At 36.5% G+C, this 21,985-nt stretch overlaps 1 protein-coding gene across 11 annotated transcripts in view; it reads left to right on the top strand.

Moving 5' to 3' along the window:
* Positions 1 to 21,985, top strand: part of CCDC171 (coiled-coil domain containing 171) — a 156,345-nt gene that overhangs the window by 90,239 nt on the left and 44,121 nt on the right. For 9 of the 11 annotated variants that reach the window (XM_015849031.2, XM_015849032.2, XM_015849030.2 and 6 more), the window contains 2 exons: positions 8,015 to 8,160; positions 10,946 to 11,000. In XM_015849031.2, the coding sequence (XP_015704517.1) occupies positions 8,015 to 8,160; positions 10,946 to 11,000 (201 nt within the window). Of the gene's footprint in view, positions 1 to 1,781; positions 1,925 to 8,014; positions 8,161 to 10,945; positions 11,001 to 21,985 lie in introns of those variants that run through there. The other 2 variants (XR_001552018.2, XR_001552019.2) reach the window with 2 other exon arrangements.

Below are 21,985 nucleotides of genomic sequence, written 5' to 3'. Positions count from 1 at the left end.
TACCTTGTGATATGGGATTCTTTCAAAGTCAAGTAATGTTGCACGTTGTTAGGTGTCAGCTGCTTAGTCACTTCCATGCTACCAAAATGTCATTCTCAGAATGCCAACGTGTAAAAAGATAGCTGCTGTCAGACTGAAAGTTCAACAGCAAAGAAGGTAAAAAAAAAACAAAACCAAAAATTACCAAAACAACACTGCTTTTTCTGCAAAGCAGCCATAGCTCATTCAAATATCTTTTTGAATGCACAGATGTTCCTTTTGGTATAGGAATTTAAAGAGCATGTGAAAGCATTTGTTATTCATTTGTTATTGAAGGGAAGTCATGGGTGGTCAGCCTCAGGTTAGTTTTTTACAAGAGCAGAGCAGCCTCGTGGAGTTCTTTTCAAACCATTTTAAGACACTAATGCAACTACTCTCAAGCATGCTGTCAATAGATAGAATATGTTGGTATTACAGAGTTAGGTTTTCTGTTGTATGCCACACTTGTAAAAATCTGCATGGCCATCCAGAATGATGTGTTTCATTCCGTGGTGCCTCAAGTGCCTGGAATGTGGGTAGTCCTTTGTGTCTTTGTCACCACTGCTGAAACACACCACCCACTGCCTAACATCCACTGTTCAGTGAATGTCAGTGGATGCCATTTTGTCTGCATGGAGGAATTCAATTCCACCCCTTTGCTTCATTCTATATCAGATGCCATATTGTTGAACTTCCCCTTTGCTGCTATCTGTTACACAGCAGCAATGTGAAATGGAATATTACCTGGAAGGTTCAGCTTCTACTGCTGTACCACCACCATCTACCTCTGACATTGTGGGCCAATGTAATAAAATAAGAAGCGTTACTTTCAGAGCAACCTTTGAATTTATATAATTTGTTTTGTGTGGCAATTATACACACTGAAAAAGCATTTGACATTGAGCACTGATGTAAGTTTTGTTACGTTGGTTCACTTTATGGTTGGGCTTTCCAGAGATCCAAGATTTCTCTAGCTTATCTGTATGCTTTGAGGAGAAAAACACTACCCTGAAGATTTTGTTTGCCAATAAGCATTGAATTTGCAAGAATGATCAAAAGCACACTTATATCCACTGTACTAGGAAGACCCACTAGAGATTTTGAATAGACTGTTTGCACATAAAATTTGCCCAGAGTACTTTTTTAGTGTTAGCCAAAGGAATAGTGGAGAATGCAATGCCTGTGGCCAACAAAACATAGACATATTAAGATAGTTCTCATTTTTGTTCTTGAAAGGGATATTGTTCTCCTAAAGTCATAACTATGTAATAGTATTTGCTTTTATTGTGTGAAAAAAAAAAAAAAAAAAAAGCAGATATTCCTAAGGATGTCTTCTTATCCGATACAGAGTAGTAAGACATGCTGATAAAGAAAATAAGATATAGATGACAAAAGGTATGATATACTAACTAGAACTGCGACTGTTTGTATTACTAGAATATGTAAAGAAAAATGATACATTGGAAGAAGGACCCTTAAAACATCTATTTTAAGTCTGTAATGTATGTGTCCTGAGTGACTGTACAAAGCCAAATTTGACTAGGTTAAACTTTCTCTTAAAGGCTGGCATGTTGATCCGTTGCTGCTCAGTAATGTTTGGACCTCTCAGGCTAGAAATTTTTGTATGCTTCCATCTTTTATTCTGACTTTTATCTCAAGTTACTACTTACTCTGACCTCTTGGGAAGTTTTTGCAGATGGAAATAGAGAGTTCTCATTGTACTTCCATCTGGTTGTTATTTTTTCTCTGCTCTTGCCTTTCAGTAGCACTGCTAGCTGAACTGTCCAAGATCTCTCTGTCTTTCCTCATAAGGGAAAAGCTCCAGTCCCTTCATCTTTGTGGCTCTTCATTGGACTTCCTCCAGAAACTTCATCTCTCTTTTGTACTGAGGAGCCCAGAACTCCAGGTATGACCTCACCAGTGCTGAGAAGAGAGGATCACCTTGGGTGCCGTAAGCCTTCTCAGCAGTAACATGCTGATTCATGCTTAACTTGGTGGCCCTCAGTCTGTCCTCCAGGACAGTTCAGCTTCTTGTGGCACCTTGCTGAACTTCATTATATTTGTGTCAACCCATTTCTCCAGCATATCGACGTCCCTCTGCATGACAACATGAAACACTGATGTTATCAGTTGCTCGTCTCATTCTTGTGTCATCTACAGAGTAGCTGAAGGTGCATTCCACACTGTCTTCCATGTAATTATTCATGAAGATACTAAACGTGACTGGACTCAGTGTTAATCTGTGGGGTACACTGCTAATTCCTGTCCTTCATAATCATACCAGTGATCATCATACTCTGGACCCAGATGTTCAGTGAGTTTTTGACCCAGCTCACTGTCTGTTTGTCCAATCCATACTGTGTCAGTTCGTTTACTGTTTATCACTGATCTGCAAAAAGCAACAAAACAACTGAAAGCAGACACATAAAATCACAGACAGAAAAAAAACCAAAAACAATTGTACTCAAACTTGGCATAGCAGTCAGTTTTCTGATCAGCTCCCTTGTTTCTGTACATTGTGATAGAAAGATATGTCCTGTAGGTGACAAATCTCTTCCTTATTAGAAGGATTCTTTTACTCCCCTGTAGTTTCATTTCTGGATCAGCCATTTAAATAAGCATTTTGGAATTCAAGAAATCAGAATGCTGTACAGTCATGATGCATGCTGTTAAATGTTTTCTGTAACCAAGTGCAAATGGAAAAAATGAGAGGAGAAATATTTAGTTTTTCAGAGTTCTTTTATTAAAATTATTTGCGGAAATGCCAGCTCCACTCCAAGAGATTTTTTTTTTCACTGCTACCAGTTTCTTGCTATTCTCATCAACAAGTGTTTTTGCACTCTCTGTTTATGGAGAAAAAGAATCTCAAATCTGAAATACCTCCAGATTTATCTCCCTCTAAGGATTCTGGTAAAAACTTGACTGAGACATGAGACATTGGACTGCAGAGGAAACACAGTGATATCTGAATGAGCACCTGAATACCTAAACATATGAGCTATCAGAATAACAGGCATTTTATGAAATGTCTGTAAATTGGAGTTTGTCTCCTAAGTTGGTTCAGAATCACTTATGCCTGAAAGTGAAAGCTCAGCATCTTCACTAAAGTACGTGCACAGTAGGTTTTTAAAGTGGGTTTTTAAAACCTCCATCCTTGTTATCATATTTAGCCTTAACTTTCTAACAATTGTAATTGTCCACAGAAAACATTTCAAGATAAATGCACTATCTGGTTTTGAAATTTTCTTATTTTTGTAAATACTAAGACCTGGGGAGCAAAATAAGGGCTATATTGTGGATTAAGTGAAATATCTCAAGGCTGTGCTTTTCTGATAACTGAACCTGAAGTGACCTTTCTCAGACACAATTACAGAGCTGTATGTTTTTCCTTTAATTTCATCAGGGGTTTAATTAGTATACAAATAAAACTTCCCTTATCTTCCTTTCTACCTAATTGGCTTGTCTTCGCTTATATATGAAGTATGTGAAAATGGGCTGTAATTAGGGTGACCGTGTTAACCTTTTTTTCTCAAATGTACTGTTGCCTAAAGGCCTCAAGGCCTAAAAACAGTGCTTTGGATTATTGCTTTGCAATCACTATGGCTCTCCCATAGGTTTTCTCATGAGCAGAAGGGCTTTGGGTGCTGCTGGTTCCCACTGCTTAACGGGATCTTCGTTCTTCTCCCCACTAAATGTTTATTGATTATCTCGCTGCTCCACACTCAGCCTCCAACAACTTAATATCAGGTGACAGTCAGGAGAGTTCTCCAAGTAATTAGAGTGGAGCATTGAGGGAACAATTAGGAGCAGAGTTATTAAACTTGATTTATCCTATTCTCTCCTGAACACTTTCTTGGATATCAGAACATCGCACTTTCACAATCTACCCTGGCTGAGAAATTAGTGGCTAACCTGCTGCTTATCATTGTTGCCTTGCTGCCTTGAGGCACACCCTCTTGGTTTCAGTCACTCAGCTGGAAATATTAGAGTCCATAAAGTTTATCAAGGGTTTTAATTAGATCAATCTGAAGAAGGAAAAAAAGAGAGGCTTAGAAGCCATTACTTTAGAACATTCCATTCTATATTTGAGCAATTGTTACGGCTTGACTTTACCCACAGTAGCAAGGAGCTTCGAGTGAATACTGGTAGTGTTTTTAGGGAGCTGTTCTGTTTGTATTTTGCTTTGATACTGCAATATCAAAGTTAGGTAAAATTGAAATCCTTTGGAGATTTCTCCAAATAGTGTTGAAAGTTATCAAAATAAAGTGGTAAGATTTTTGATTTAATAATTTCTGTAAAGCTTTGTCATCAGCTAGTGTGGACTGCTGGCAATGCTTCACAAGAGCTATGCTTCATATTAGAGCCTCATTAATAGACCTGTGTTTGGAATTGATAAGCAGTGTTAGCAGCTCATGCAAGCTTTTCTAACATTATGGGTCTATTCTGTTTCTGTAGTCAGCGATGTAAGCTGTGTGCTGGAACAACCTACTCTTCAGAACTTGCAGGAGAATAACTAGAATTAATGTGTTCTCTCTTAATAGAGCATACACATTAGCCTGTGTTTTTCCAGTCATTTGGATCACTAGAAACCAGAGCCAGGCTCCATCCCAGCAACCTCTACATCTAAAGTTGCTGCTGTCAAAGTATTAGCAGAATTCTTTTCTGAGTAGAGCAGAGCTGAATCCCGTCACTGCATCTTTAAAACTTTTTTTTTTTTTCTTTTTCTTTTTCCCCAGTGGCACTGGGAAAGCAAGGCATTGGTACCAGAGATGTTCTGTGCTCAGTACCTTTAGTCTATCAAAAAATGGGAATATGAGTGAGTGGAACATGACTCTGCATTTATAGCTGTATTTCTTCAATGCTGATTTTGCCCAAAAATATACCAGCAGTAAGTGCAATAAATGGAAGAAGGCAGTGTTCTGAAGTCCTGTCTACAAACACAGTTGTTCAGACAAGATTTTAATAGTCACTGATGGCACCAGAGTCGTTTCAGGTTTTGGATATGTTTATGTTAATGTTACAATGGGAGTATGAGATCTGTCTGCTCATTTTTTATTTATTTATTTATTTTAAAGAAAAATAGCATATTTAGTTGAAATTAATGAGATAAGAAGCATAGTAGGCTTATTCAACCAGCATTGGAGCAAGACATCTTTTTTAAATGAATTCCATCAGTGATTGATCTCAGCCTGGATTTTGTAAACTGCTGAGCAGAGAATTCTGATAGAGGTACTGTACTTTGCATTGTACTGTTAAAATATCTGGTTCTTCTTATTACCATGAGAAATGTTTGAGAAAAAAAACAAAACAAAACATAGTTTTCAGTTTGTTTTTCAGGATTGTAGTATTTAGAGCCATATTTTTTTTTTGGCTCACATGTTTTCTGAAGCGCTTTTGGCTCTTAGCTAGATCTGAAGCTTTTTCAAATTAGTCATCAGTGTCCTGCAACTTTTTATCAGCCTTTTTTATATACCTGTCTTCATACTTACAGCATATTTTCAGTGCTCAACAGTCCAGATCAAGCACCTCTGAGTACAAATTATGCAGCACGTTCTTAAAACTTCAGCAGAAAAGATGTCCATAAATTTTGAAACAAGGTGCAAAAACTTAGTCTTACAACTTTGCAGCTTCCTCTAGTTTTCTGTAATTCTTTAGAATCTGAGAGGAAACTTACATTCTTAAATGAACAGTGAGGGTGACGGAGCACTGGAACAGGCTGCCCAGGGGGGTTGTGGAGTCTCCTTCTCTGGAGATATTTCAAGTCCCGCTTGGACGCCTACCTGTGCGACCTGGTGTAGGGAGCCTGCTTTGGCAGGGGGGTTGGACTCAATGATCTCTAGACGTCCCTTCCAACCCCTACAATTCTGTGATTCTCTGAATATTTAGAGACCTTTATTCTACACCGGTATCTCCAAAAGTAATGCCTCCTACTTATTTCCATAGGAAGTACAACCAATACAAAGAGCTCAACAATTATGTTTGTTGGAACAAATTCTTAGCTACAAAACACTGTTTTTCAGCATTGTCAGCACCATTAGCTATGCATTTTCACCAGCAGTGAACTAGAGCTTGCATTCTGCTCATATAAAAATCTGCACCAGCAGAGGTGACTTGCTGTTTCACAGCTGCTATGATAGTAGGAATATATTGCCTATGTGGTCCATCTGTAATCATCCCAAATAGATGGAAGTCAGGAGGCTCCAAATCTGGACTATATGACGTGTACAGTAGGACAGTCCAGCCAAGACTGGCAGTGTGCTCCACAGTCTTCAAACTGATATGGGTCTGGTGTTATCATGTTGCAAGAAAAGGTTTATCTTCTCTGATCTGGAAGATCAAGCCTTCCGCTCAGTCAGCATCATTAAGTAGCAGTTGATAGTTCATCCAAGTTCCAGAAAATCCAGGAGGATAACTCTTTTCTTATTCCAAAAGACAGTGCATATCACCTTACCCACTGAGGGCTGTGTTGGGGAATTCACATGTTGCTGCTCCATGGACAGCTCTTTTGCTTCTGGTTCATAGTGCTTACACCATATCTTGTCTGATGGTATGATCTAGAAAACTGCCACCTTCAGCAGTGTATTGATTCATTGGATCCTGACAAACTTATGTATGTTGTTATCTCTGTTCTTGTGTAAGCACTAGTGGGATCTACTGGGAGCAAACTTTGTGATATTCCAGCGTTGCCACCATTGCATCCAATGCATTTAAGCTGTTATTCAGCTTTGTACTCAGTTTCCTAGTCATAATCCATTGATTCATGTGAATAAGCTGATTGTTGAGACACTCTTCATTCCAGGCTGTGCTTGGTCATCCAGAATATGGCTTTTCTTTCATGTTGGTTTTACCACTGCTGAAATGCCCTGCTCATTGCTTCACTGTGCTCACATTCACTGTTGTTTCTCCATTCATGTTCACACATTTTGATGAATGTGAGTGGGTGCCATTTTTTCTGCATGGAGGAATTCAATGGCACACTGTTGCTTCATATGTATTTCCATGTCAGATACCATTTTATCAGACTGCCTCTCTGCTGCTATCTGCCATATGACTGCAAAATGTAATAGAGTATTGGTGGGCATATTCAACTTCTACTGCCTTATCATCAACCTTTGCATCTGTTGTTATGGGACAACATAATAATATAGGAGGCATTACTTTCAGAGCAGCCCTCTTATTTTCTTTCTTAAAAAAAACAAACAAACAAACAATAAACTACTGTATATAAAAGATGACATTTAGCAAAATATGAACTCAGGTTATTAATACTGCCGTCTTAAAATGCATTGATTTATCCTAGCTGAAAGAAGTAGCAACTAGCCAGGCTCTGTATTAATTAGTTCTGTGTGCTGTTTGTCATCTGTTGGATTAATCTAAATTGATATAAAGCGTGTTATGTTAATTCTAAGCCAGAATGGGAAAAAATGGAAAACAACAGCCAAAACAACAACAAACAGTTTTTTGCATTTGGAAAACTCATGTTGAAACAGGAAATGTACCATAATGTAGTGATTTGGTCTTAAGAGCTGCTGGAGAGCTGTACTTTGTGCAATAATAGAGAACTGAATTATCTAAATCACAAAGAATATTTAAATGAAAGAAACCAAAATTGTATTTTTTGTCAATTCTTTTATTAAATATGGTTTTAAACTAAGGTTTGAGAATATTCTGTTTCTTTCATTCTATGCCCTGTGTTCCTTCCACTGTGTTTAGATCTAGCATTTGTAAATACAATACTTGCAGCATAGTATATGTATCTATTTGATCAACAAATCACTTTATTTTATAAGATGCATTTGTATACAGGGAATGTACTAAAAATTGGGATGTTGTGAGATGGGAATGTTTTTAGTACAGAATTTGTGAAACCTTACTATCCAGTCGTCCAAGTATACTTCACAGTCAGTCTGTTTTCCACTTTGTTTAATAGCCTATGGCATAAATTGAAGTTAATTATTTGGCCTGACAAGTAACTCTGCTTTCTGTCTGCTTGCAGAGACTCTCCGAGGCAAAGATGGAGTTGAGAAGAAAAGATCAATCTCTGCGTCAGCTCAATAGACTTCTTACCCAGCTGGAGCAGGACAAGCGTCAACTGAAAGAGAGCATCCATGATGCAGAGAGTGCCCTCTGCATGGCAGCGAAGTGAGCGCTGGGACCTTGGGGAGATCACTTAAAACAGACAAAAGATCAATTTTTACTTTCATGCACAGGGTTTTAACTCTGGCTAATGTAATGCTAGAAAACAAAAGTACATCTGTCTCTCTTTGAAATTCACTGATAGTTTTCTAAAAAGAAGACTTTTAGTCCAACATGCTAGATTTATGTTTTCTGTAGTTAGCTCATAAAAGTGCTCTGATTTCTAAGTCCTGGAATAGCACAGGTATTTTGGTTTGCCAGTTACATTACTGATTTGACAAGGTCTCTTTGGTAGAGCTCTACCACATCATTCAATTAGGAAACGACTGCTAGTTTTCTGCATTTCTAGATCATCTTTTTATAGAATGATACAATTAGCTTATAAGACGTACAAAAACATCAACTAGGTGTCAGGTCTTCACTGCAAAAGGAGTTGAAACTCGTTTTGGACCTGATCATATCTATGTAACAGCAAATTTCAGAGAGTTTCAGTTTTAGATGTAAAACCTGCACTTTTTTATATTACAAAAGAGTGGAAGGAATGCAAAAGGACTGACCACTTACACTAATGTGATTATTACTAACCTCCTAGATTCATATAATCAGATAAAAAGATAATATTTAAATGTTTAAAATTTCTCATTATACCGAAGATGTAAGTATCTGACCTCTTAAAAACAATGGCTTAGAAAGCTGAAGCGTTTTATGTATGAATAAAATCCTGTAATTGCTGTGGTTTCTGGTGAAATGCTCAGCAAGCTAATGAAAATTCTGAGTGAGATTTAGGATGAGTCTGTTAAAGATTTGACCTGAAGAAGGATTTGGTCTTGAAATCTTGGTCCTTTTCACCCTGCCACAACTTGTCTTATATACTATAGTATAGAGCTTTCCTTGTGGCATTTACAATTTAGAAAACACTCCTGTATATAGTAGTTGAATACTATGAAATACCAAAATGTCCCCATACTATTAATTATTATTATTATTTTTTCTCCTTTGGAACATACCAGCAGAAAAGATTAAATAGTCTTCACATTTCTCCAGAAAAATCTTTCTCTTATAGCTTTTCCACAACCTGACTGACTGTAAGCAATACAATTTTATTTTCATGCTCCTGGATGTCTTTCAGGTTTTTTTCTTATATCTTTTCCTACAACCATAAGGGATGGGAAGATGACTGGCTCATTCTGAGGATGTTTTCTTTGATTTTCTTGCAGTTGTGGCCAGAAATTCTGTTTCTGGAGCAGAAAGTAGCATTAATAAAAAGAGAGCCTATAAGCATCTAACCCGACTGTAATATATGAGCCCTTTTTCTGTCTCTTCTGCTAGAGAAAAGCTATGTTACAAAACACATTCTGCATTCATGAACCACATTTAAATACAGTAACCCTAAATAATAGTTCTTTGGTTCAATTCTAATTTCCCTTACCCCTGCAGGCACTGAAAAATATATGAATGACATTTGGATTCTGTCATGTAGGGTTGCAAAAAGATTCATTTTATTAAACTTTTTTACTAAGCGCTAAACATACCATCAGAATTTTATGTGAAGATGTTGTTTAACTATTCCCAGAGACAGTAATGCAATGACAGTCACAGGCATTTTCTTCACAAAACTGTGAACACCTGAGAATATGCAAGGAATAGTTTGATTTTCATATCATTAACTATCTTAAACATTAATTCTTTTGGATTGGTTCTCTACAACCAATTTTACCCAGACAAAGCAATCACTACACGTGTGAGGCAAATTGAGAAGGCACAGCAGCATGTCTTTGTAAATCCAATCTGAAGAAAGATAAGATCCTGAAAAGGCAAAAATCTACATGACAGCTTTACTAAGATTGTAATATCCAATGTTTTTTTTCTTGCTGCCTCATTATTTTGCAGTTTAGGATAGTATGAATCAGTAAGATGAGGAAGCGTTCATAATTCTAGGCAGAATGCTACCATGGTTTTGAATTCAGCTTCGGGGGGGTCATAGGAGTTACAGCAAAACATTCACTTAGGTGGCAAGTCTGTCTTGGAATTCTAGGGTATCAACTTATTTGGTATAAATACTATTTGTTTTCTTCTTGTGTTTAGTTGATCTCTGTGGCCCTCTCTCCTTAATATTATGCAACTGCAACTACATTTCTCTGAATGCTCGGTTTTCTATAGCTGACTAACTATTCAAAGCTGTCTTTATTACCTGAAGCCCCAGTCTACAAAAAGGCATGACTAATATTTAATTATCTGAACTTCTGTACTGGACTGGAAAAGACCAGTGGGATGTGTAAAGGAATGGTCAAGTTTCTAGAAGACCATTTTTCTTTTCTACAAGAGTACTTGATGAAAAACTTAATCTGACAGTGTTCTCCAGCATGAGAATGTAATCTCATCCCCCTAGAGCCTGGAGTCCCTTCAGCATGCCCTTTTTATCCAAGATTGCAGAATTCTTCTCCAACAACATGATGATTATTAATTGATATTCCTATAAATACAGTATGTAAACTATGTGTTTACAGGTATATGAATAAATAATATATACATAAATGCCTGTAAATACTAGTTTAATATCTTGTATACAGTACAGGTATCTCCCATATCGAAATCTGTTGAATATTGTTCATGAACTATTTTTTAAAGTTTGTACCGGAGTTAAAAGGAAAAGGGAGACTACTATAATAGTTTGTAAGATGTCAAAATTATTTTTAAAGACATTTTTATTATAAAGTAGCAGAAAATAAATTTACACATCAATAGAGCTTCAGTTTTATTAACTACTTTTTTTTTTTTTTTCTTAAAACAGGGACAGAGAATTCATCATTAATCAAATGAAATCTGTGGAAAGCACTCTTCATACGGTAAGAATTTGAAGTGTTTTGTCTGCATTTGTATTTCCACTCACATAAAGCTTTTAAAGCTATTTGTTCTCAGGGAAGCAGGGATGCAGGATTTTAACAGCACCTTCCTTTCAAGTTTCCACCTTCAGCTTGTTTTGGCTCCACAAAGTATTCAGATTTAGCAAATTAAAATACAACTTTGTACTCTACAGACTGCTTTGTTTCAATATAAAACTTAGTATTATGTAAGTATTAATGTGATGAAATTCACCTTCCTTTTCTCCATCACTGAGCAATATTTCTGTTGGCTGTTGATTCTGAGTTGCTGAGTTACCTCACTGCTGAGGTGTGTTGCTGCAAACATGGTGCTAATAAGATATTTGGCTTTGTTACGCTGCTTTAATCTTTGATAAATAGTAAGTATCATAAGGAAAAGATGGCAAGTATTAACCTATATGCAAAATCGTAAGTAATATGTTCTTTTCAATCCTTTTTTTGATTTACTAAAGTATTCTCTTTGACTGATATTATTTTACTCTGATACAGTATTCTTTGAAGATTCAACAAAGCTGAATATGTAATTATTTGGGAGACAGAGCTGTTTTTAACTGTAGCTCTGGTGGCTGGTTGTTTTGTAATTGTTTTTAGTCCAGAGCAACACATAGCAAAAAATAGAGTTTTTATTACCTTGGAGTGTTCATTTCCCTTATCACATCTTGAATTCCCAGCAACGTGGGAATCTATTCTTTATTTTAGTTTCTGCGTCCACCAAAACTGTTGTTAATTTAATTTGCACATACCCTTTTCAAGATTTTCTTTCCTTTAACATTCACAAACAATGACAGCACCTAAACTGCTTTTGTGTTTTAGCTTCACCAAACAGTGCTGATAGGTAATTTTTTTTTCTTGTGTCTTCTTCATGTTTCTCTTAAGCTTGGGAAATCTACATAATGTAGAAAGTGCAGTGTTTTTTTCGTTGATGTATACACGTAGTGTACAGCCTTGAAAATTTATTATTCTAAATAAGAAGTTTACATTTTGCTTAGAAGATAGTGCGTCATGCACACAAGGATTGAAATGTTTGGGGCAGTGTTAAGGGCAGGTCTTGTGCATAGTGCTGTTCTTCCTAATGCAGTCAATAGATTAAAAAAAAACAGTGTCATTTTCCTTTGGGAAACTTAGTTACTACGTATGCTTTTCATTTCTTCATGTTTGTTGGAATTGTACGTAGTTGTTAGGTCTGAATAACTAATTATTGAATAGCAGAATAATTTATCTTTTCTGGTTTGTCAACCCTAAAGAATGAGGAAAACATAAGAATTAGAAATGTCAGGATGATCTTTTCAGCAGGAAATAAAACAATTGATTGTAAATCAGTTGTAATTTGACTTATTATTTCTCCTACAAGAACAAAGGGAAATTATTGATCTTTGTTTGGGAAATATTTGAAACTTAGACCTGACATCATAATGGTATCTAATTATCTAATGTTAATGAGCATGACTTATGTGTAGCCTATCAAGCTTACATTGTTGCTCTTAAATGTTTTCGCACACTGAGTGAAAAATGAAAACATGATGAAGTAGATGAAATACTAGTAAAGGGGCTTTTCTTTTTTCCCTATTGAAATTCTGGGAATTGCATTCATTTTCAAAAATGAATCGAAAGAAAAAAAAGATATCAATTTCTGAATCATCTGGAGTTGAAAAAGTATCAGTATTAGCTGCAAATACCTTTATGGGAGTTGGACACCGAACGTTGTGGTATTTCTACATTTATGTATTCATGAGCAAATATCCACAAAATTCCACTGCATCACCTGCAGGATCTGTGTTATCAATGCATAATACTAAATTTTTGCTTATAGAGCTCAGAGGGATTTTACAGACATCTGTAGTAATCTTACTTAGTCTCACGGTAAGAAGGCATGCACCGATATCCATTAAGGCAACCTCATTCTTTATTGTACTCTGTCACTGAAAGAGTTGCAGGAGGCAGCAGTGTAGGTGCCAGATTCAGTGAGGTGTATGTACTTGGATGTAATCTTCAGCAAACAAAGCAGAAAGTAGCAGAGCTTGGGGATCTCTGTGCCTGGTTCTAATACAGCTCTAGACAAGGGATCGTTTACATTATTTACTGCCCCCATGTGACTGGATGGAAAATCTAGTGTAATATATTTGACTCTCAACAAATGCATCTGACACCGGGAGCTGGATTATTTGCACGAGAATTCTCATGATACCATTAAAATAAGAAAACCTTTTTGATGTTGTTTTATACCATCCAAATATACTCTTAAAAAGTCAAGTATTAAGTAAGTGAATATTTCAACAAATTTACAAAAAAACACCAGAAGCAAACAAGGGACCTCATCCTCTGATTTTATTTTGATTCAATTCTGTTTTTGTAAATGAAAGGTATTAGCTGAATTTTTGAAAATTTAGGTTTGTGTATATATATATATATATATATATATATTTCCATAGAATCTACTACGTTGCCTTAATCTGAAGAACTTTGCAAACCAGAACAGGTTAAATACTGGCTGCTTAGAGAAATTGTGCCTGTAACTGACCCATTACTTTAAAAAAAACAAAAACAAACAACAGAACAAATAGTAATTTAAAGAAAGAAAGAAACAAACAAACAAACAAAAAACTGTAAGAAAGCAAAATGCCAGTAAATGAATTTTATTGGAGGAGTTCTTCTGGAAGAAATTCCACCTGTTGGGAGTTCAAACACACGGGCTTGTTTTGAAAGTGTTCTCATCAAGACAAAATGAATAAATAAATAAATTAATGCCTGATTTCATAAATTGCTCAGAGGCCTTTATTTAATGTATGGAAAGCAAATGGTTTTCTTGAAGATTTCCTCTCAAAATAATGGTGAGAAGTGTTTTATTTCTTATAAACATATGCATTATGCTTTTTTGATGAACTATTTAATTGTTCTTATGTACTTAATCCTATCAGTGTCATTTTTTTTTCTTAAAACACAGTCATGGACATTAAATCTGTTAATTGCATACAATTAGATTTTTTAATATAAGTAGTTAAAGACTTAGTAATCATGGTAATCCAATCTGTAAAAAGAATCATTTAATGCTGTCTATGCTAAAGTCTTCAGCCATCTCTTTGTTTCGCTTCTGAGTCTGAGTGTTAGTGGTGGATCCTCACTCAGCCATGTGCTTTCTGTCCTCCTTAATGAGATGGGGAGAGAATGGGGCAAGAAAGCTTGTGGGTTAAGGTAAAGGCAGAGAGATTACTTACCATCATCTGAAAAAGGGCTGACTTGAGGGCAAGTTAATTTATTGATTAACATGGATTGAAATAGATTTAGGTAGTGAAAAAGGAAGGTCTGGATAGTGGAAAAGGAAGACAAAATGAATTCACCCCCAGAAGCTGCTCTTCTTTTTGAATGTTTAGGTTCAACTTCCCTCTTTCACTCTCAGCTGCTTTATCTTTTCTCTGAGGCTGGTAGCTTTAGTAAGCCCTCCATAGTTCTCTGCTTCTCCTTCCTCCTCACATTTATCCACTGCTCCAGGGTGAGTTTCCTCTTTATGGTCTGCAGTCCTTCAGGAAAACTTGCTCCAGCATGGGCTTTTGGTGGGCTGCAGTTCCTTCATTAAATATCCACCAGTGCCAGTGGATGCAGTGTGGACATCTGTTCCAGTGACAGCCTACAACATCGTCTCAATGAGCTGCTAGGGAGTCTGTCTTTGTAGAACACCTGCTCACTGTCCTTCAGTGGCTTTGTTGGTTGCACTGCTGCATCTTAGCCTTTTCCTCGTGGCCACATATGCTCTTGTGTTTTTTTCCCAAACAGAGTTTAACTGAGGTTCCACCACTTTGGCTGCTGGGCTCTACCATTCCCTGCAGTGGAGCCATTGGCATGAGCCAGAGGTGTCTGTATCCAGTATGGCATAGCTCTGAACTCTTCTTTGGAGCACCCCCCTCACCCTTCCCACTGCTGCTGACTCCTTGACAGCTACACTCAGTCTCCCTAAGCCCCTCTTGTCTAAAATTCTGCCTGTACAAAACACTGTTATGGGAAGTCATCCCAGTGAGTCAGCCTGTACAGAGCCAGGGAATTGTTTGTGTTTCTCCTTGTACTCAACTGTTAAAAAGTCTTGATGAGCTTTATGCGCTGGCAGAGTTTTCAGTCTGCCTAGAACACCAGATGCTTAGTATTTGGCTTTTTTGTCAGATTAATAAAATACTATGTCTTCTCAGCTTGGACTTTTACCCACAGTTCTATGTGAGGTTAGACGAAGTGTGATAATGAGTCAACAAAAAAACCTCCCCGAAAATCTTTTTCCCTATACCTGCTAGCAGCCCACTCATTCTGACATTCTGGCACAACTCTGGGATCAGAGCACCTGTCCAGTGTGTTCTTTTTGCACTTCGTTAGTAAACTCCTTTTCGTTTCACTTCTGCAATGTACTTCATTTCTGCTGGTTGAAAAGACTGCCAGTTGGCAGAACTGCTTCCATGCAGTCATTGTGTTACGTTGCCTCACCACTGCTCCGCTCTTGTGCCTGTTGTCTTCTCTGAAATATCTGTAAAATGGCCAGGCTTGAGGCTTGGGCCCCTCAGTACAACCAGTTGGGGGGCAAAATAAATAAATAAATAAATTTCTTTATGCAGAAATACAACATATTACAAAATACAAGACAAAGAGTCACTTGGAAATGTGGTGAGATGTTGGAACAGTTGAGAATTAGTGACATTAGAGACTTATTTTTGATGTGGCCCATAGTAATAAAATACCTTTTTTTTTTTTTTTATGCTTGTTTTATGGACTGTAAGGAATTAATCTGTCTCAAGTCCATATACAAGTGAATAACATCAGTGATAACATTAGCTGTAAGTAGCATTAGTTGTTAATTTCAGCAAGAAGACTGCAGATTGACTGAGCTAACATTGGCTGCAACAATCAGACTGTAATAAATATTGCCCAATACTTTTAGATCCCACTTAGATAAATTTCAGCCTCGTGGTTTTTTTTATTTTTTCCGAGTTAACTGAAGTCTCAAACTATGCATCATATTATTAGCTATCGCGATAAAGATGCAAAAATTATTTTTCATAAGTTTAAATATGTTTTTTTTTTCTTCCTTATTTTAATTTCCAGAGCTGTTTCTTGTAGTGTGTTTATATGCTTTGAGTGAAGCCTGCTTGTATTTGTATGTATATGTTCAGGGTCTCTTTATCACTGTGGTCCTCAACAGGCTGTGTCACAAGCCTTTCGAAGCAGTGGCATGTGTTCATGCAATTAAAATTCTGAATGATTGCTCTGAAGAGCTTATAGTAGGAAGCAAGGTATTATTTCCCCGTGACAAGGGGGAAAAAAGCAATGAAAAGATCATTTTTTTTCTGCATCTCCAGCTAGCACCTTTTCATTTAAATGTTTTATGGATTACTTTTGTTTCCCCTCCTACTAGTCTGACTTCCTTGATCCTTGTTCCCAGAGATCAGTTGTGCAGGACATACAGGTGTTAGCACAGCTGGCTTGCTGATGACAACTCTGTCCATATAGCTGTCTAGTGTGTCATCACTCATATTGTTCGGTGTCATTCTGACCTAGCCAAGCTAAAAATGGTACTCCAGCTCAAGAGGGATTTAAAATCCTTGACAAACTAAAGATAAGACATTGCCGAATGTCATATCCATGTGCTTAACTGTTTTCACTCTCGACATATCTAAATAACTAATTTCAGAGCACATTTTTCATCCTTTTTTTTCCTTCTTTTTTTCTTTTGAAGGCTGAGTTGGCTGAACAGTTTTGTGCAGTGTGCCTTTAGTAAGGAAAAATCCTTGTTTGGAGAATTGTGGAATTATTGAATACATCAACTGTTATTTTCTCCAAACATAGATTCATTTTCAGCCCAAGGTCATTGCAAATCCATTCATAGGGGACGTATTATAATGCACATCCTGCAACTGTAGTGAAGCTTAGGTGCAATGGTCAATGTTTGCAAAAATGTCTCTGGGTCAAATTAACATCTTACTCAACAGAGCATGTAGTGTCTGTCTGTGTATTATGAGAAAACTTGAATTGAGCTTCTAGGTAAGCTTTGGAAGGTATTCTACTGTGAAGATTAATTTCCAGTATCTTGACTGGACTTACAGAAAAGGAAAGCAAACGAGAAACTAGCATACCCAAAAGATTTGCTTTATGAGATATACACCTCCTTACACAAATGGTATTTTTGCTTATTAATAACAACACCTATGAAATAGGTTGAATCATAATAAAATAGAGATTTTCATGGCAGGATTCAAAAAGGAGATTCACTAAAGCTGTGTGTTTTTGCACAGATTTTTTTTTTAGTAGATTTTTAATCGTAGCCTATCTAATTAGATTCATATACGGCTACCTGTATCAGACTATGTACAGATGCTATCCAATTCTTCCTCTATCAGCAGAAGTTGGACACTTGGATTAGGGGATGCATTCCTTCTTTTTGATGAAATAGTATGCAGCAATCTGTTGATCTTTAATAAGTGCTCAAATCTAACTGTGTTGGACATTCAAGTAGTGCCCACTGAACTGCACCATGCAGCTCTTTTCCCATTTACCTTGTATGTGGCACTTCTCAAAGAGATTTGCTGTATTTTGGCCTTCTTAAAAAAAAAAACCAAAACCAAAACAAAACAGATTTATTTTTTTTTTCCTTTTGTATAATTCAATTGTTAGTTCCCAGCATCACTTCTCATCAGATTCATGCTCTTTACTTGTAGGTGTAACTGTGGTTTTACAGTTCTCATGTGTTTGATTTAAAGTGCCTTGAGTTTGAGAGGTGCAGTCTTGTCACTGCCAGTTTTTCTGCTTCTGGAGTGACCCTTGGTTCCTGAAATTGTCCTCATGTCCTTATGCATAGCATGCAAATAAAATTACTTTTATCTATATTCTACTAACTTTGTATGTTTTACCATGAAGGGTGATCCCTGCAATAGTAACTTGTCTGTGTTTTGTGTAGCTTTATGCACCATATGCACCAAGATAACCGGCCACATATTTGAAAGAGTGTGGTTAAGACTAAGATGTGGTTTGCTTTCTAACTGCCTCCTTGCTTTATGAAACAAAATAATTCTAAAAACCTTTGTGTTATTTATATTTCATACCCAGCGTAGCTAACAGTGTGGTAAAAACCATTTTGCTGGCACTCTTTTTAGTGTGATTTGCAAAAGATATTTGTAGCTTCTGTTATCTCAGTGACATTGTCATCTCAAGGCCAAGCAGATGGAAACACTGGTTTGCCATTCACTATCACTGTATCACTGCATCATTCTAGATGTTTGTTCTAGCATTTAAATTGCAGATAATACGCTATTAAAGTAGAAATAGGAAATAAAAGCATAATAAGCCCGAGGTATTTTACTTTCAGTGAATTCTTTAAACAAATGATCTGTTGTACCAGTCAGACAGCAGGCAAAGTGTAAGCATGTGTTAATGCAGTTTACAGCGTGCTCATATTTTGTACCTTGTCTCTATTGGAGTAACTGGACACTCCAGCTCAAACTGTACAGTGATAACAAAGCAGTGGGCACAGAAGAGGTCTGCAGAGAAAAGAATAAATCTCTCTCTGATCAGCAGAGAATTGTTAGCATCATTTTTGGACATTAGAATTAGTCCATCAAATTCTACACCTTTGATTCAGTCAATAATGTAACTTTGGTTTATTATTCAATTTCAGCTTTGATCTGAATTCATCAGTACTTTATTGATTATAAATTGAGTGGCCATGGTGTTGTATTCTGTGTTGTTCTCTTAATTAATTAAAAAGTTCAATGTAGTCATAAGTCACTTTGCTCATTCGTTTTAAAACGTTTTGAATACTGTTGCAGACTTGCTTGAATCCACTTGTGGTTTTTCCCATTTTTAATCAGTATTTGTTTAAGTTCAAACTGAAAAATCTAGTGGTCATACTTAACAACTTGCTATCACAGAACTCACTATGCTCCATATCTAACAACTTTTGTAAATTCTCATTGTCCCAGACATATAGTATTTAACAAAGCTAGGACTTATCAAAACCTATGCAAGCATTGCATGTAGATAGATTTATGCATGTTTTCTCTATATCCATTTTTGAGTATCAGGAAGTGGAACTGGTTTTACAAATTTCTGGTTGTTACAGTGGGCCTCATTATTTTTTTTTTTAGTTTATAACATCAAGTCTCTAGCCAGTGCTGCATTTTCAGATAAAATATTCTTGCTTTATAAATTATGTGCAGAAAAAACCACACCCAAAGTAAATAAATGCAAAAAGCCCTGTAACCTGCTTCGTATAGCCCAGCTGCATAGATTTTGTTCTTTCTGACAGTCTGCAGAGAAGTTTCGTTGTTTTTTTTCACTTTGTTTTTTAAATTAAAATTACCCTAACAGTTCTGTATTTTCCTGATAGTTCTGTGAAATGTGTAAGTGCTATGCTTACTTCCTTAGAGATTAGGGAAATAATAGCGATCTCCCAACTCCTGTCTTTATCTTTCTAGTTCTTAATGAAGATAACGCATAGATACAGCGTAGCCAATGTGATTCAGGTTAGGCATGGCCATTAAGTCTTTCCATTCCTTGAATTAGTAGCCAAGTGGAAGAAGATGTTTTCCACTTAATTGAAGCAGTGTAATGATTTTTGCACAGCCCATGCCTTGCCTTTTGTTCGTACTATTTCCATACTATTTTCCCTGAACCTTTGCGAGCATTTTTTGAGAGGAAAGCTTTTTGTTTCTCATTTTGCACATGGATGACAAGAATCGCTCCTTGCTACCTACCTATTTGTAGACACAAAAAGTTTTTTTTGTTTTCTAAGTTCTGAAGATTCTTATAAAAAATCATGCTTGTTAAGAAGCTAATAAGTACTTCTCTGATGCTGTAGTGTTAACGGCTTATGTTTACCTCAACTCAGCCATTTGAAAAGAAAGTGGCTTTTGTATTTTATTGTTCACTGCCAGGCCCCAGTACTAAAATGGAGAATTTGAAACTAATAGGGTTAAAAGGACTTCCACTGCCTGTATTGTGTGTGTATTATACCTCCATTGCTTATACATTGTTTTTTTCCCCCTAGTATTAGCAATCTGCTTTTGTACTTTGACATAGGGATTTCCCTTGTGAATATTGTCACAGAAAAAAGAGAATCATCAATATCGCAGTTAAACTTGACTTTCAAAGCTAATAGTATCTCATTTGGGGGCTCAAATTTAATAAATTTTCTTTGATTCTGGGTGAGTTTTTAAACATCAAACAATGAATTGGCCAGGGTGCAGTAAAATATTTAGATCTATTGACTACGGTTCAGAAGGGTAGAAGGCAAAACACTGGTGGTTTGATGTTGATAAATTCTTAGTACCTTAATCCACATTAATGTTTTCTTTTATCTGTGTGCATACTGGCAGCAAAGACACTGAAATGTTGTGATATATAAGCTATAAAAATGTAAATCAAGTGTGCGTATGTGTGAGTGTATATAAGTGTATATACATACGTATTTAAAGTAACGTGTTTTGTCATATTCAGCAAGGTTAACATCTGACTGGAATTACACATGCTGACAGAACACTCTGGAGAGCATGTTTGTTCCACAGGACTGTATATGCTGAACCTAGTGCACTATGTGTGCAAGAAATGCGTAGAGGACCTTTCCTGTTATAAAAATTGCATCATAGTGCATATGTTTGGCAGCCACAGGTATTGACAGGAATTCTCTAGGTCAACTTGGGAAATGTAGGGCTCCCTATTCCCACTGAAGAGAGCAACGGATAAAATAAAATCTTTTCTTCTTTGTATCAGTAGATTTACACGTGCGAGCTTCTTTCAATCAGAGCAGATTTCAAAGCCTGTGCTATTATTTGAAATATGTTCACTCATCAACATTTTACAAAAAAAAATTAATTTTGTAAGCGACTACAAAAAAGTAATCTGGGATTTAAATTGAATGGGAGTATATTTTAATTCATGAATGCTAAGTTCTTTGGAGAGAGGGAGGCTCTAGATAGCTGAAATTTGTTTTAATCAGTGTTTAGTAACTTATGCGTATACAAATATAAATGTATTTTGGGTGCATTTCGTATGTCAGAGCACATATTGTTGTTAAAGAGTTGATTATTTTTGTGATACTAGCTATTGCTACTCAACAGAGACAGCCTGTGCCACATAAACAGTTCCTCTGTTCGTTATCTGTCTTCATGTGTGCTTCTATACTTCTGTATTAGAATCTTATCTGACTACTGGCATCTTTTGGAGATGCACATGATAATTTTTATATTAAATAGAATGGAAGACGTGTGTGTGGCAGTATGAGTGATGTGTCCGTGGAAGTTATTGGCTAAATACATAGCCCTTCAAATCCCTGCTAATAGCCTAATTACGCATGGTGGTAATACAGAAAAAAATGTGAAACTAAATAATGAAAAAATATTTGTCCCTTGTGCAAGGCTTATAAGTCTGGTTGTGTTTAAAGGAAAGAAAAAACAAAGCATTAATCAATTTACATGGCTAACAGTTTTTACCGACGTGTTTTCATCACTCTGAGAGCCGGCAGGATTCTAAATTAAAACCAGTTTCTCTCTTAGTCAGCAGGTGGCACTGTGACACCAACTGCATCTGGTTGTGCTTGCGGCCTGATGTAGAAATCACATTGATGGCGTTGGGGGGGGGTTTGTTTTATCCTTTCATTTCGGATTTGCCTGCAAAGCTAAATAAATAAATATCAAACTGTTCGCTTTTTGTGCAAACTGTAGCATTCCCCACTCCAAACTGTCATGGTTATGAACTGTGTGAAAGTTGATTAATACCAGTTAGCGCATTATTTCTTATATGTGAATCCACAGTATGAAAACTGGGAGCAGGTTTTTTTTTGTTTCTTCCCACCTTCTGTTAATTGCAGTGCTACCGGTTGAGGCTATTTTTTTGGCTTTGTTTGAGGATTATTCATTTTTTAGTCAGGGCTCTAACTGAAATGGTATTAAATGAACCTAATTGTGAAGGGCTGATATGATCTCTGT

Source organism: Coturnix japonica, chromosome Z, assembly GCF_001577835.2.
Source record: "Coturnix japonica isolate 7356 chromosome Z, Coturnix japonica 2.1, whole genome shotgun sequence".
Lineage (NCBI taxonomy): Eukaryota > Metazoa > Chordata > Aves > Galliformes > Phasianidae > Coturnix > Coturnix japonica.
This window is presented reverse-complemented; position numbering and strand designations above follow the sequence as displayed.